This window comes from Raphanus sativus, chromosome 2 (assembly GCF_000801105.2).
Source record: "Raphanus sativus cultivar WK10039 chromosome 2, ASM80110v3, whole genome shotgun sequence".
Taxonomy (NCBI): Eukaryota; Viridiplantae; Streptophyta; class Magnoliopsida; order Brassicales; family Brassicaceae; genus Raphanus; species Raphanus sativus.
The window spans coordinates 39,384,461-39,397,200 of NC_079512.1; the positions used below are offsets into that span (position 1 = coordinate 39,384,461).

At 38.8% G+C, this 12,740-nt stretch overlaps 2 protein-coding genes across 3 annotated transcripts; one reads left to right on the forward strand and one right to left on the reverse strand.

Annotated features, from left to right (window-relative positions):
• The first annotated feature begins 161 nt into the window (after positions 1-161).
• Positions 162-6,768, forward strand: LOC108839573 (probable ubiquitin-like-specific protease 2A). Of its 2 annotated transcripts, none has more exons than XM_057003818.1 (18): positions 162-234; positions 985-1,310; positions 1,517-1,585; positions 1,673-1,725; positions 1,820-1,901; positions 2,001-2,050; positions 2,222-2,419; positions 2,491-2,566; positions 2,744-2,852; positions 3,249-3,302; positions 3,652-3,783; positions 4,058-4,258; positions 4,335-4,390; positions 4,473-4,560; positions 4,902-4,989; positions 5,314-5,433; positions 5,585-5,944; positions 6,034-6,768. In XM_057003818.1, the coding sequence occupies exons 2-18, from the start codon at positions 1,085-1,087 to the stop codon at positions 6,496-6,498; spliced, it is 2,427 nt and encodes an 808-aa protein (XP_056859798.1). In that variant the 5' UTR covers positions 162-234; positions 985-1,084; the 3' UTR covers positions 6,499-6,768. The 2 variants fall into 2 exon arrangements, with proteins under 2 accessions (XP_056859798.1, XP_056859799.1); XM_057003819.1 differs by having other exon boundaries at positions 1,523-1,585.
• LOC130508358 (uncharacterized) lies at positions 6,584-8,185 on the reverse strand. Its single transcript, XM_057003820.1, has 6 exons — positions 7,887-8,185; positions 7,718-7,813; positions 7,606-7,646; positions 7,289-7,406; positions 7,003-7,083; positions 6,584-6,889 (listed from the first exon to the last, which is right to left on the reverse strand). The coding sequence occupies exons 1-6, from the start codon at positions 8,070-8,072 to the stop codon at positions 6,821-6,823; spliced, it is 591 nt and encodes a 196-aa protein (XP_056859800.1). The 5' UTR covers positions 8,073-8,185; the 3' UTR covers positions 6,584-6,820.
• Positions 8,186-12,740: the final 4,555 nt, after the last annotated feature.

Sequence of the window (12,740 nt, forward strand, 5' to 3'; positions counted from 1 at the left end):
ACAACCGGAATAAAGGAGAAGAGAGAAACAAGTCCAAATAGAGAAGGAGACAAATGGTTTGGCCCATTTCTTATTGTAAGCCCAAGAGAAGGTCCAAAAATTAATTAAAAGAACTCTCCTCTGTATATCCAAACCCTACATTCCGCGTACCGCAAAAAAAGTCGATCAGATCCAGTAGCTCTTCTCCCCTCCCCCGTGAAGCTGCAGCTATTTGATTCCTCCCTACGTCTGCAAGTAAGTAATAATTCTCAAAATTAATAAAATATGAGAATTCTATCATTATTAATTTATAAAAAAGTTTATGGTATCTTGCCGGTTGATCACTTAGATTACTTTGATAAAAAATTAGTTATACTTAGGTAAATATTTGAAAGCAGTAACAAATAAATTATACAAAATTTAGTATAAAAATATTTACAATTTGTTGAGGATACTGGTCGATGCAACACCATAATTTTTTTAGCATAATCTTTAAGAAAATCTTTAAATATTTTTAAAAAACATTAATTGACTTTTCTGGTTAATTATACAGTTCATGTGTAAATATGTGTTGTATAGTTTACGAATAATATTTTACACATGGTTGTTGGTCAATGGTCTACACTCCAACAACATTCAACATTATATACTTGGGGTATTATATAATCCTGTATATGATTCATATATAATATACCGTTTAACATCATTCCAGTAAATCGCTTGTGTGTACATATAATGTGGATTAAAGTTAGAATATTGAACAACAGTGTTTTGAGTAATCCAAAGTTATCATAAGGCTAATTATAATTTAGTCCGTTTATAATTGAATTTGTGTTGAAAAATAAGGAATCTGTCATCAACATCCCCCTTTTTCGCAACACTGTCATCAACATCCAAATTAATTTTCTTACTTACAACTTACAAGTAGTAATTACGGCTCAGTTAAAATATTGTTACCGCATCTTATCCAATTTATTCAATGTGAAAATTAAAATGTTGTTTCAGCATAGACCACTTGGTTTAACGGTTCAGACCGGTTTCTCAATGTCGGTACGATGTAACTCGAAAACGCAAATTCAAATTCCGTCTCCTACTAGTGCGGATTATGCGTCTCGATCCTTCTTCTCCTTCCGTTGGAACTCAAAGAGCAGCGATGACTCTGCCGTCTGTTCACTCCCGCGGAAAGCGCGAGAAGATCGGAGTATTCGATTACACTGACGAGGACGAGCACGTTGAAGAGATGTCGAAGAAACTCCTCCGAAAGTTCGATTCCCCTGGAACTACTAGTAAACCTCCCCGCGCTCTCGATAAGTACGACTTCCTTCGTTTCTGTAAGTCGTCTCGTCTCTCAATTCTCCTATCGAAATTTTGCGTTTGATTAGCGTCTCTGGGGGAACAAATCGCGTTGATGATTGCAATATCTGTTCGCTTCTCTTGTGTGATGATGATGTATCTAAAACTATACTCTTAAGTGATCAAGTTTTTTAGATCGTAACAAAAGATAAACGAAGATATTATTCTCTGTGTGATCTTTCAGTTTCAGTCACGCAGGGCACGCAAGGCGAGAGCAAAGCACTGAACCACCACAGAGTTATTGATGTTGAAGGTAAAAGTAAGAGAAAATGTCTATTCGTAGGTGCGAGAGTTATGAGTTTGTCATCTAACTTGGCTAAACTGATTTTGGTTTATGCAGTCCCAGCAAAAGAAGAGCGGTTAAGGTGTGAACCCAGCGGATATTATAAAACTGTGAGCCTTGTCATGAATTCATGAAGGATGTATTATTATAAGGAATAGGAATGTCAAGAAATTTTCTGATTTTTGTTTGTACAATGTATTGCAGTGGGACCTGATTGATGTAACATCCGATGACTCCCATGGAAGGATTGGAGTTAATTCGTCATCGTCATCGGAAAATGATGATGGTTATTTAGCTATAATATCCACTATCTAGTTTCAGTTTTATTTGTTGTTTCTTCCCTCAAAATTGCTTGCTCTAAAGAAGCTTTTCTGTATTATTTCAGCCTCAGAAGGAGAAGAAGCCACAAGTATTACTTCTGGTTCACGTGAAGTTGTAAGTCTATGCGCTTTTATTAGAGATAGTGAAGGGACCACATGTAACTGAAAACCAAAGCTTGTTCTTTCTCTGAAAACTTTTTCTTTGATTTACTGGCTGTTTCAAGAGTTATGCATGTGGGCTTATATTCAGAAAATATCTCACGCTTTTATATTTCTGCATTTACAGGATTCCGAGAATTCACACGTTCTCATAATCCCTGATCTTATTATCTATGGAGATATATACTGTACTAACTCGAAGCTGACATTTTCACGCAACTGTATGAGTGTTGAAAGTTCATCGGTGAATGCAACTAAAGGGACATTTAGTTGTAAGTGGGCAATAGAAGATATCGTCAGAATTGAGTCTCAGTGGTGTTCAGAGGTGATTTCTGCTAGATATTTCATTTATGGGTTGATGAGTTTTCTTATGATATCTGAGTTGTAAATTTTCAGGTTGAGACTGCCGTGGTAAACGTCCTTCTGAAGTCCAGGGACCCTAACGAAGTTGACAATGCGAAAGAGATTTCAGGTTTACCATAAGCTCTCTTTTTTTTATGTTACTGTTGTTTCAGTGCGAGGGGGTTTCTCAAAGTTGGAAATTGTTAGCTAAATAAGAGCGCCTATACATCATATCTCTCTGTTGATAGCTTTTGATATTTTCTACGTCAGCTCCAGTCTAACTAATACCTGCACCCATGTTTGACAGGCATCGATCTCCTAAAGTTTTCCGTTTATGACGCTAAATCGTTTAAAGAAGTAGAAACCATCAAATTGTTGGACTCGAGATACAAGGATATATGGTTTGATACCATAACGTAAGTCATCATTATCCCACCATTGTGTTAGCATCTTTATTGCATTTTGTACAGTATAAATGTTGGTCGCATCTGAGTCAATTGGTCTTTTGCTCAAGTCCTGAAGTATGTGTTTTTCTCTTTGTAATTTCCACATCTTGAACTGATTTGGTGACACAGTGAACAACACATTTGTGTGATGTATAAAAATCTCTTATGTTTAGTTGTTTCCTCGTGAGCTAGATAGATTCTTGGAAATTTTCAATTGTAAAATCTTCATGAAAAGGATTTTGACAATAGTGAAAAGGACCACGTAAGGTTGAAATCCTATAAAAGGCTAAGAGAGAGAAGTTACTTAGACAGGAAAAACATATGGCAGGTTCTGACTTTTAGTTTATCGTTGTTGAATGTTGACAGAGAAAGCGAGGAAAGTGCTTGTAGTGGACACAATTTGGAAACATCACTCACCAAGTAAGTATGAAGTATCATATACTCGTGGTTTATAAATTTTAATTTTGGTAGATGTAATCTGATAACTTGGTGATGTACTCCTCTAACTTCTTATATGTTATTTTATGACTTATGTTGGTATTGGTGACCTGAGACTTAGATGTGTATAGAATTATGGAAGATTGTTATATTAGCTTTTGAAGGCATGCTATATGATGAATGTGTTTCTGATGCCCCTTCTAGTTATCTGAAATATATAAGCAACATGTATTTGCTTGACATCGTAACGCTTGGTGCCTTGAATTAATTTAGATATTGACCCCCGTTTATTCTTATCTTACCTTTTGTTTGTTTATATTCTGATCTTCAGTCTAGCTGGTTCATTTGAAGATCTAGTTTACCCTCAAGGAGAACCAGATGCTGTAGTAGTGCGGAAGCAAGACATAGAGCTTCTGAAGCCAAGACGTTTCATTAACGATACAATCATTGATTTTTATATCAAGTAAGTTACTATCTTTTCGTATTGTCTTAACTCTCAACATTATAACAAAATAAAATCTGTACTCGTAGAGCATAGAAGGCCTAGTATTGCCATGTCAAAAGCAAGGTCACTTCTCGTTTGTTTTTAAAAATGCGTTAACTGTAGCATGAGTTGATGTTAGGTGTTCAGATTATAATTAAAAACATTGTCGTATTATATTTGCCATCATTTATATACCTTTTCAATGCATAAACTAGTTGGACGCAGCTTGTAAAATTTGGTTTAATACTTGCAGGTACCTTAAGAGTCGGATTCCACCAGAGGAACGGGGCAGATTCCACTTTTTCAATTGTTTCTTTTTCCGTAAGCTAGCTAACTTAGACAAAGGTTCACCTAGCTCGTTTGGAGGAAAGGAAGCATACCAACGTGTGCAGAAGTGGACTAAGAATGTGGAACTCTTCGAAAAAGATTATATATTTATTCCTATAAATTTCAGGTGAAAACATTATCCACACACATGGGTAATTAGTTCCTGCCGCTGTTATGATGATTTATCTTGCCTATGATTGCAGTTTTCACTGGAGTCTGATTATCATCTGTCATCCAGGTGAATTGGTTCCTTCTTCTGGTAAGGTTAACTCCCTATGTTATGTTCTTATGCTTGTTTTATAATAGCCTAAAAATAAATTATCACTCTGGTGATGATGAAGTCGAAAACGCATCAAGGGTTCCATGCATCTTGCATCTGGACTCAATTAAAGGAAGCCACAAGGGTGGTCTCGTCAACATTTTTCCGAGGTATGCTCAACAACGTTTTCATTATATTCACTGGCATCGGCGATGCTGTATAGCATTTACTCGTTCTTGGCATTTGTGTTTCAAGAGAGCATATTATGTCATGATACCTTTAAATAGTCTCGCGAGTTATTTCTTGTATAGTGCGAATGCAACTTATGCATAGGAGGCTAGTTACTGGTGTTGAGTTTGCAGTTAATCAATTGTTTATTTACTTGAGAGGTCTTCACTAATTTTCCATCCATTTTATATGAAGACTTCCCCAGCCAAATGAACCGATTTTATCATGAATATTTGTTGCATAGCATGAGTAAACTACCTAAATGTCAATCATGTGATCACAGTTACCTACGTGAAGAGTGGAAAGCGAGGCAAGGAAACACAAAAACTGATTTATCAAGAGCATCAAATATGCAGCTCATTTCACTCGAGGTATTGCTTCTAACGAGAATGAAATTATCTTGAGCACGGATAGAAGGCTCAAAACTAATACCACTGTCATGATTGTGTAAAGCTCTGGTTCTAGATTATCCTTGTTTACAAAGTACCCCTGCTTGTATGCGTGCAATAGATGAACATGTTGAGGAGCTTGCTAGATGAGTCTTTATTCGGTAGACTTGTTTATGTCTATCATATCAATGCAGTTTTGTTGGGATTCTTTGAGAAACATGTTAATATTCCAATATCATCCGATATTTTCGTTGTGGAATTTTTTTCATTGGTTTTCTGATGATATTGCTTCATTTTACAATGCAGCTCCCGCAACAAGAGAATTCGTTTGATTGTGGCCTCTTTTTGCTCCACTATTTGGAACTTTTTGTGACACGAGCTCCTGCTAAATTCAATCCTTCTCTTATCACAAGATCGGGAAAATTTGTAAGTTTTCTTTTTTCTTTTCATCTCCTTTTGGATATAATGAAGTTGCATCTGACTTTCTGAATTTACCATATTTTATCGTATGCAATAACATCAGCATGAAACAGTGATTTGAAGGTGATGCGTTAATTTATTTTCTGCTTCTAATCAGCTAACTAGGAAATGGTTTCCTGCCAAAGAAGCTTCACTTAAGCGTGGATACATCTTAGAGTTGCTTTACAATCTCCACAAAGGTCATGATCCAAGTATTCTTCCAGCTAATTCCAATAGCAAACCACCTCATTTCCGAGTTTCCAACAAGAATGACGAAGAAAACGAAAGCAAGAATGTGACTGAGACCTGTAATTGGAGAAAACCATTTGATGGTGGTTCCTCATCAATCGTCACATACATTCCTCAAACAAAGACTTGCTTGCCAGATCAGATTCTCAGCAAAGAAGTTTTTTACGCGGGAGGTTATGACCTCCCTGAGGCTTCCAAGCGCCGAAAGTCCTTTATGTCGCCTATAGTGGTAATTCCTTTTTACTATGTCTTCAGTTTAGTTTTTAAATGCTAATTATATTATGTTGATAGCGATTCTAACACTTTCTCGCAAACCAGGAAGAAGTTCAAGAAAGTGGTGAGAAAGAAGAAATCCATTTGCCAATGGACACAGAGGAATCTATCTGTCAAGAGATGGAAACATTACGAAAAGAGGAATGCATGCTTTATATTGAGGACACTGATGATGATGAAGCTGTTTCAGTAGAATACGTCCCTGATTCCCAGGATTCATATGAAGTTGAGATGAAAGAAGACGAAGAAGAAGATGATGAATTGATTCTATTTACTGGAGCATCCAAAGAGATTCACAAAACCAGAGAAACCAAATCTGCTTCAGCATTGATCGAAAAAGGAGTCTACAAGAGTAAGAGTAGAGCTTTAGCTGCTCGTTCTTGCTGTAACAACATTCTTCTTGTGTTGTCTGATGATGAGGGAAGCTCTGCCGGAAGTTACGAACTTCAGAACAAAGAAAACATCTCTAGTTCAAGTTGTAATGTGATGGCCAAGAGGCCAAAGACTTGAAAGAAGAATATCACCAAATCTCATGGGGATACTTTTGCGCTCTAGAGTTGTTGCGTTGACAATGCTATTTAAACTCATCCATGTATATAAGTAATAATCTACGTCAAAATTCATATTCAATACTGCTCGTCTCTTACATGTTAAGTATCAAAGGTTCGTTTTTCAACAGACAGAAAAAAAGAAGCAGATTTTATCAAAGTGGGAGGGATGCAGAAACAGAGAGCTCACACAATTCTTTACTACAAAAAGAAAAAAAAAAAGAAGAAGAAAGAAACAGAGATTTCGTCCTTTCAATGAAGCTGAAGCTGGTACTTGTTATTATTCACACGTCGTCTCTACTGCGATGCTGCAGGAGCAATTGTTCCAGCTCTTCCCTGCGTCGGTCTATCTCCTGCAACAAACAAGATTCAATGATTTAGAACCATCTGCTAAATTATTATGATGGTGCAGCAAATAGAGAATGGAGACTCGAGTGCAAATTTAAACTATATGGATAGTACTTGCCTCAAGATCCTTGACAGCTTGTTCTCTTGAAATCTCCTTCTGCTGCCGAGCACGCTTCAAAAAGCCGATGCACAGAACTCCCTGAAGTTCAGACAACGATCAGAGATTAACTGACTGACGGTAAGAACACAATCGGGGACACATACCAAAAAGGGGTAGTTGTTGCCAATATCGGACCAAAAGAGACATTAAGGTGCAAAAATTGGAAGAGACTCATTTTCCAGAGGCAAGAAGATGCAACCCAAAGTAAGATGAAGAGTAAGTCAAAAGAAGGTGAAAACGTAACTGAGATGAAATAGATAAGACCACAAGAAAGGAGCATGTAGCTAGCGATATTCTGTAGAAGCAGGAGATCCTTCTTCTGAGCCAGGTAGTCAGGGAAAGCTCTCGTCATCACAGCAACACTGAAACGACCAAATCAAACAAATATAAACATTAAAAAAAACAAATCTTAAAACAACCAAGACATGGTCTCAAATTCTCTCAGCATCATCTTGGTGATGATGACACACTAAGTCATGACACGTGTTCTTGAATTGGCTGAAGCCAACACTCCCCACCCCCAAAAAAAAATTATTTATAAACAAGAGGATGGTAACTTACAAAATCTGAAGCATTCCTCTACCAGCCCAGTACTCAAGAACCTGCAGTGTGTAACGAGTAGAGAAATTAAAACATATGTGCTTAGATTAGGGTAAGTATTGACGAAAGGAACCTTGGAAAATTTGAGGATGAAACCCCATTCAGTCTCGGCGAGAACCACGAAACAAGCAATCACCACAGCATAACACCGGAATATTCCATCGAACAGCTAAAATGATTTTTAAAAAAAACAAGCTTCAGACGATGAAGATCAAGAGACGAGAAAGAGATGGATTACATACATCGTGGCTATCTCGGAAGGAGCGAATGGCAGCGAGAACGTTAACGACGACGCAGAGGATGGCGATAAGAGAGGTAACGAAGCTGAAACACCTGCAAACAACAAGGAAAGGATCCGCTCTGTTACTGAGCCTCGATCTTATGGCGGCTCCAGAAGGCTCGCCGGTTCCTTCATCGGCCCTCTCCATATGAAACCGATTTCCCCGGGATATACTCCGGCGAAGATCCACCGTATTCGGCTGAATAGATGCGTTGAGTGGTTTGGTTTAGGAGGAGATTACTGGAGAAAGTGATGTGGGTATATGGGCCCAATCTCATCTTCCAGCCCAAATGTCATAACCTGCAAAATAAAGGAAAGACGTTAGTTTTCCTTTTCACGTTATCATGTCGGTTAAACTAAATTGTTAAGTCAATTTGAAATAGGAAAGTCTGAGGACTATAAATAGGGATGTAGTCATAGCTTTTAGAATCATCCGAATACAAAGAGAACACTAGAGATAGAGAGATCAAGTTAGGCTTTGCTATTTGCATAAGAGTTGTCTTGTGATCTATATTGTGTTCTAAAGAAAACCTTTGAAGTTAATAAAACTAAGAGAAGTGTTTGTTTATACGATTGATCTTTAAGTCTTTTAAAGCACAAGTTGGATTAAAAACTCAACAAGTGGTATCAGAGCAATCCAGGTTTGATTGCGGGTGCTTTAAAAGATGACTAAGACAAGGATCGAGGTGGACCGGTTCGAAGGAACAGGAGACTTCTTGCTGTGGAAAGTTCGTATGATGGCTCACTTTGGGGTTCTAGGGCTAAAAGACATCCTAACTGATGAGACACTTCTGATGGATTCTCCAACTACCAAGGAGGAATCAGAAGGGGAGACGAAGAACGCAGAAGAAGAAACGACGGGTTCAAAGATTGATCCAGAAAAGCTCAAGAAATCGGAGAAAGCTAAAGACTTAATCGTCCTGAACGTAGGTAACCAAGTTCTACGGAAGATCAGCCATTGTGATACAGCTGCTGCGATGTGGACCGCTTTAAACACGCTGTATACGGAGACGTCTTTACCGAATCGTATCTACTTGCAACATAAATTCTACACGTTCAAGATGAACGATTCCAAGAGCATAGACGCAAACGTTGATGATTTTCTAAAGTTAGTATCAGACCTCAATAACTTGAATGTGGATGTTTCAGAAGAAGTTCAAGCTATCCTGCTACTAAACTCAATGCCTCGTATGTATGATCATCTTAAGGAAACTCTCAAATACGGCAGGGACACTCTCAAGATTAATGAAGTGACGGGAGCTGCTAGGTCTAAAGAGCGAGAGTTACTTGAAAGTGGAAAGCTTTCAAAGTCACAAGATGAAGGGTTATACGTGGAAGATAGGGGAAGATCATCAAACAAGGGAGGGAACCGGAATGGGAAAGGAAGATCGAAGAGCAGGCACGGACGTTCTAAATCAAGGCCTAGATACGACAAGAACAACAAGGGGTGTTTCGTATGCGGCAAAGAAGGACATTGGAAAAGGGAATGTCCAGAGAGAAAAACACAAAGAGCCGCTAATGTAGCTGCAGAGCCTAAGCAGCCACTTGTACTAACAGTTAGTACACACGACAGCAGCTCGGAATGGGTTATGGACTCTGGTTGTTCTTTCCATATAACTCCAAACAAAGATGTTCTGTTTGACCTAGAAGAATTCGAAGGAGGCAGAGTTCTGATGGCAAACAACACTCACTGCGACGTCAAAGGAATTGGCAAGATAAGGATCGTGAGACCTGACGGTTCTATTGTGATACTTACTGATGTAAGATATATGCCAACCATGAGCAGAAATCTTATTTCGTATGGAATGCTTGAGCGAGCAGGATGCAAATACGAAGGGAAAGATTTCATGATTCGTTTCTACAAAGATGGAAAAGAGATAATATCTGGAAAGTACAATGAAGGCCTGTATTATCTACAAGGAACGGTTCCAAAAGGAGAAGCGAATGTGACGCGAGCTGAGGTGGACATGACGAAGATTTGGCACGCACGGCTAGGGCACATGAGTTTAAAGAACTTAAACGTGCTTGTGAAGGAAGGATATTTATCAAACAAAGAGGTAGATAAATTGGAGTTTTGTGAGACTTGTGTCCTGGGAAAGTCTCATAAACAAAGCTTCCCTGCGGCCAAGCATACTTCGAAAGAGGTTTTGGAGTATATACACTCGGATCTATGGGGTGCACCGTCTACTCCAGAAAGCCTAGCAGGGTGCAAGTATTTTATAAGCTTCATAGATGATTATTCTCGGAAAGTTTGGATTTATTTTCTAAAATCCAAAGATGAGGCGTTCAGCAAGTTTGAAGAGTGGAAAGTAGCTGTGGAGACTCAGATCGGGAAGAAGATTAAGTGTCTTAGAACAGATAACGGGTTAGAGTTTTGCAATAAACAGTTCGACAAGCTCTGCAAAGACTCAGGCATCAAAAGACACACGACTTGTCCGTATACGCCACAACAGAACGGCGTATCGGAAAGGATGAACCGGACAATCATGGAGAAGGTAAGATGTATGCTTTCAGAAGCAGGTTTGGGTCAAGACTTCTGGGCAGAAGCTGCATCAACGGCTGTCTACATTATAAACCGATCACCGAGCTCAGCCATTGACTACCGGCTTCCTGAAGAGATGTGGACAGGAAAGAGACCCGAGTTAAACCATCTTAGGCGATTTGGTTGCTCTGCATATGTCCACACGATTCAAGAGAAAACAAGTCCAAGAGCTTTAAAAGGCATTTTCATGGGATACCCGTTTGGAGTTAAAGGATACCGCGTTTGGTTACCCGAGGAAAGCAAATGCGTTACAAGTAGGAATGTGGTGTTTAATGAAGAAGAGCTGCCTAAACACACAGAAACTAAAGATAAGCCGAAAGAAAGAAAGAAAAGTACTATGAAAGTTACTTTCAAAGATCCTCTAATCGAAGGGCCTAGTACAGTCGATGTAGAGGGGTCACCTGTTCAAGGTGGAGTTTCTGAAGCTGAAGAATCAGAAAATTCAGAAGAAACAAGTTCTGAAGAGGAAAAAGAAAACTCAGAAGGAGAACCGGATCTCGAAGGGTATATGCTTGCACGGGACAGAGTACGAAGACAGATCCGACCTCCTTCAAGGTTCGAAGATACTGATTTTGCGGCTTATGCTTTAGCTGCATCTGAAGAGATTGAAATCGACGAGCCTAAGTCGTTTAAAGAAGCTATGATGAGCAAGAAAAGCAAGTTTTGGAAGAATGCTGCTAGTGATGAAATGGAATCTCATCAAAAGGCTGGCACTTGGATACTAATTGAAAAACCCGAGAATGCAAAAGTTTTAGGCAGCAAATGGATCTTCAAGTTAAAGCCTGGGATACCTGGAGTCGAAGATCCAAGGTATAAAGGAAGAGTAGTTGCTCAGGGATATTCCCAAAAGGAAGGAATCGACTACAATGAAGTGTTTTCACCTGTTGTGAAACATGTGTCGATAAGATTGATGTTATCTCTCGTGGTAAACAGGGATTATGAGCTTGAGCAGATGGACGTTAAAACAGCTTTTCTTCATGGAGATTTGGAAGAAAGAATCTTAATGAATCAACCAGAAGGATTCATAAAGAAAGGAGATGAAAATAAAGTCTGTTTACTAAAGAAGTCACTATATGGTTTGAAACAATCACCAAGGCAATGGAATCGAAAGTTTGATTGTTTCATGAAGAGCCAACGGTTTGTGAGAAGCAGAGAAGACCCATGTGTTTACATTAGAAACGTGAACACAGAGCAGGCCGTGTACTTACTTCTGTACGTCGACGATATGCTTATAGCTTCGGGAGATAAACAAGAAATCAGGGATGTGAAAGAGAGCTTAAGCAAAGAGTTTGAGATGAAAGATTTAGGCAAAGCTTCAAGAATACTAGGAATGGACATTACTAGAGACCGAGAGAAGGGAATCTTAACGTTGTCTCAAGAGAACTATTTGGAAAAGGTTCTAAATAGGTTCGGTATGTCTGAAGCAAAAGCTGTAAATACTCCTACCACATCTCAGTTCAAACTAAAGAGTCTTACTAAAGACGAGATTGAAGAAGAAAGAAGGTACATGGAAGACATACCGTATGCAAGCGCGGTAGGAAGTCTTATGTACGCAATGGTCGGATCGAGACCTGATTTAGGTTTTGCAGTTGGACTCATAAGCCGCTTTATGTCTGAACCTGGAAGAGAACATTGGTTAGCCGTAAAGTGGGTTTTGAGATATTTAAAAGGTTCTACAAGAAGATGTCTAACATTCACTAAGCATTCAAAGTTTAGCATTGAAGGTTTTTGTGACTCTGATTACGCTACTGATCGTGACAGAAGAAGGTCTGTAACTGGATACGTGTTTCAAGTATGGGGAAATACGGTTAGCTGGAAATCAAGTTTACAAGAAGTGGTAGCTCTTTCGACAACTGAAGCAGAGTACATGGCTCTTACCGCAGCCGCGAAAGAAGCTATATGGTTGAGAAAACTATGTGTAGAGTTGGGTTTTGAACAAGAAAGTGTTAAGATACACTGCGATTCTCAAAGCGCTATAGCCCTAGCAAAGAATCATGTTCATCACGAAAGAACTAAACACATAGACAACAAGTATCACTTCATCAGAGACGTTGTAGAAGAAGGCAAGGTTCACCTATCTAAGATTCATACTAGCAAGAATCCAGCAGATTTTCTAACTAAAGCCTTACCCGGGCCTAAGTTCGATCTCTGTTGTGATCTCTTAAACATCGCCTAAAAAGACAGGAGCGCCACAGGTAACATCATTGTTGTAACCTCGCCACAGAAGAAATAATGAGTTAAAGTACTCCGGTTATTTCTTAAACAACAATGAAG

Bases quoted from the DNA above. Each gene is read 5' to 3' on its own strand.
- LOC130508358 (XM_057003820.1), bottom strand. From the start codon at position 8,072: ATGGAGAGGGCCGATGAAGGAACCGGCGAGCCTTCTGGAGCCGCCATA. The intron at 7,647-7,717 runs GTTCCTTTCGTC...TACACACTGCAG, and splicing joins TCATCCTCAAATTTTCCAAG to GTTCTTGAGTACTGGGCTGG. The intron at 7,407-7,605 runs GTAAGTTACCAT...TGGTCGTTTCAG, and splicing joins AGAGGAATGCTTCAGATTTT to TGTTGCTGTGATGACGAGAG.
- LOC108839573 (XM_057003818.1), top strand. From the start codon at position 1,085: ATGCGTCTCGATCCTTCTTCTCCTTCCGTTGGAACTCAAAGAGCAGCG. The intron at 1,902-2,000 runs GTTATTTAGCTA...GTATTATTTCAG, and splicing joins GTCATCGGAAAATGATGATG to CCTCAGAAGGAGAAGAAGCC. The intron at 4,561-4,901 runs GTATGCTCAACA...ATGTGATCACAG, and splicing joins CTCGTCAACATTTTTCCGAG to TTACCTACGTGAAGAGTGGA.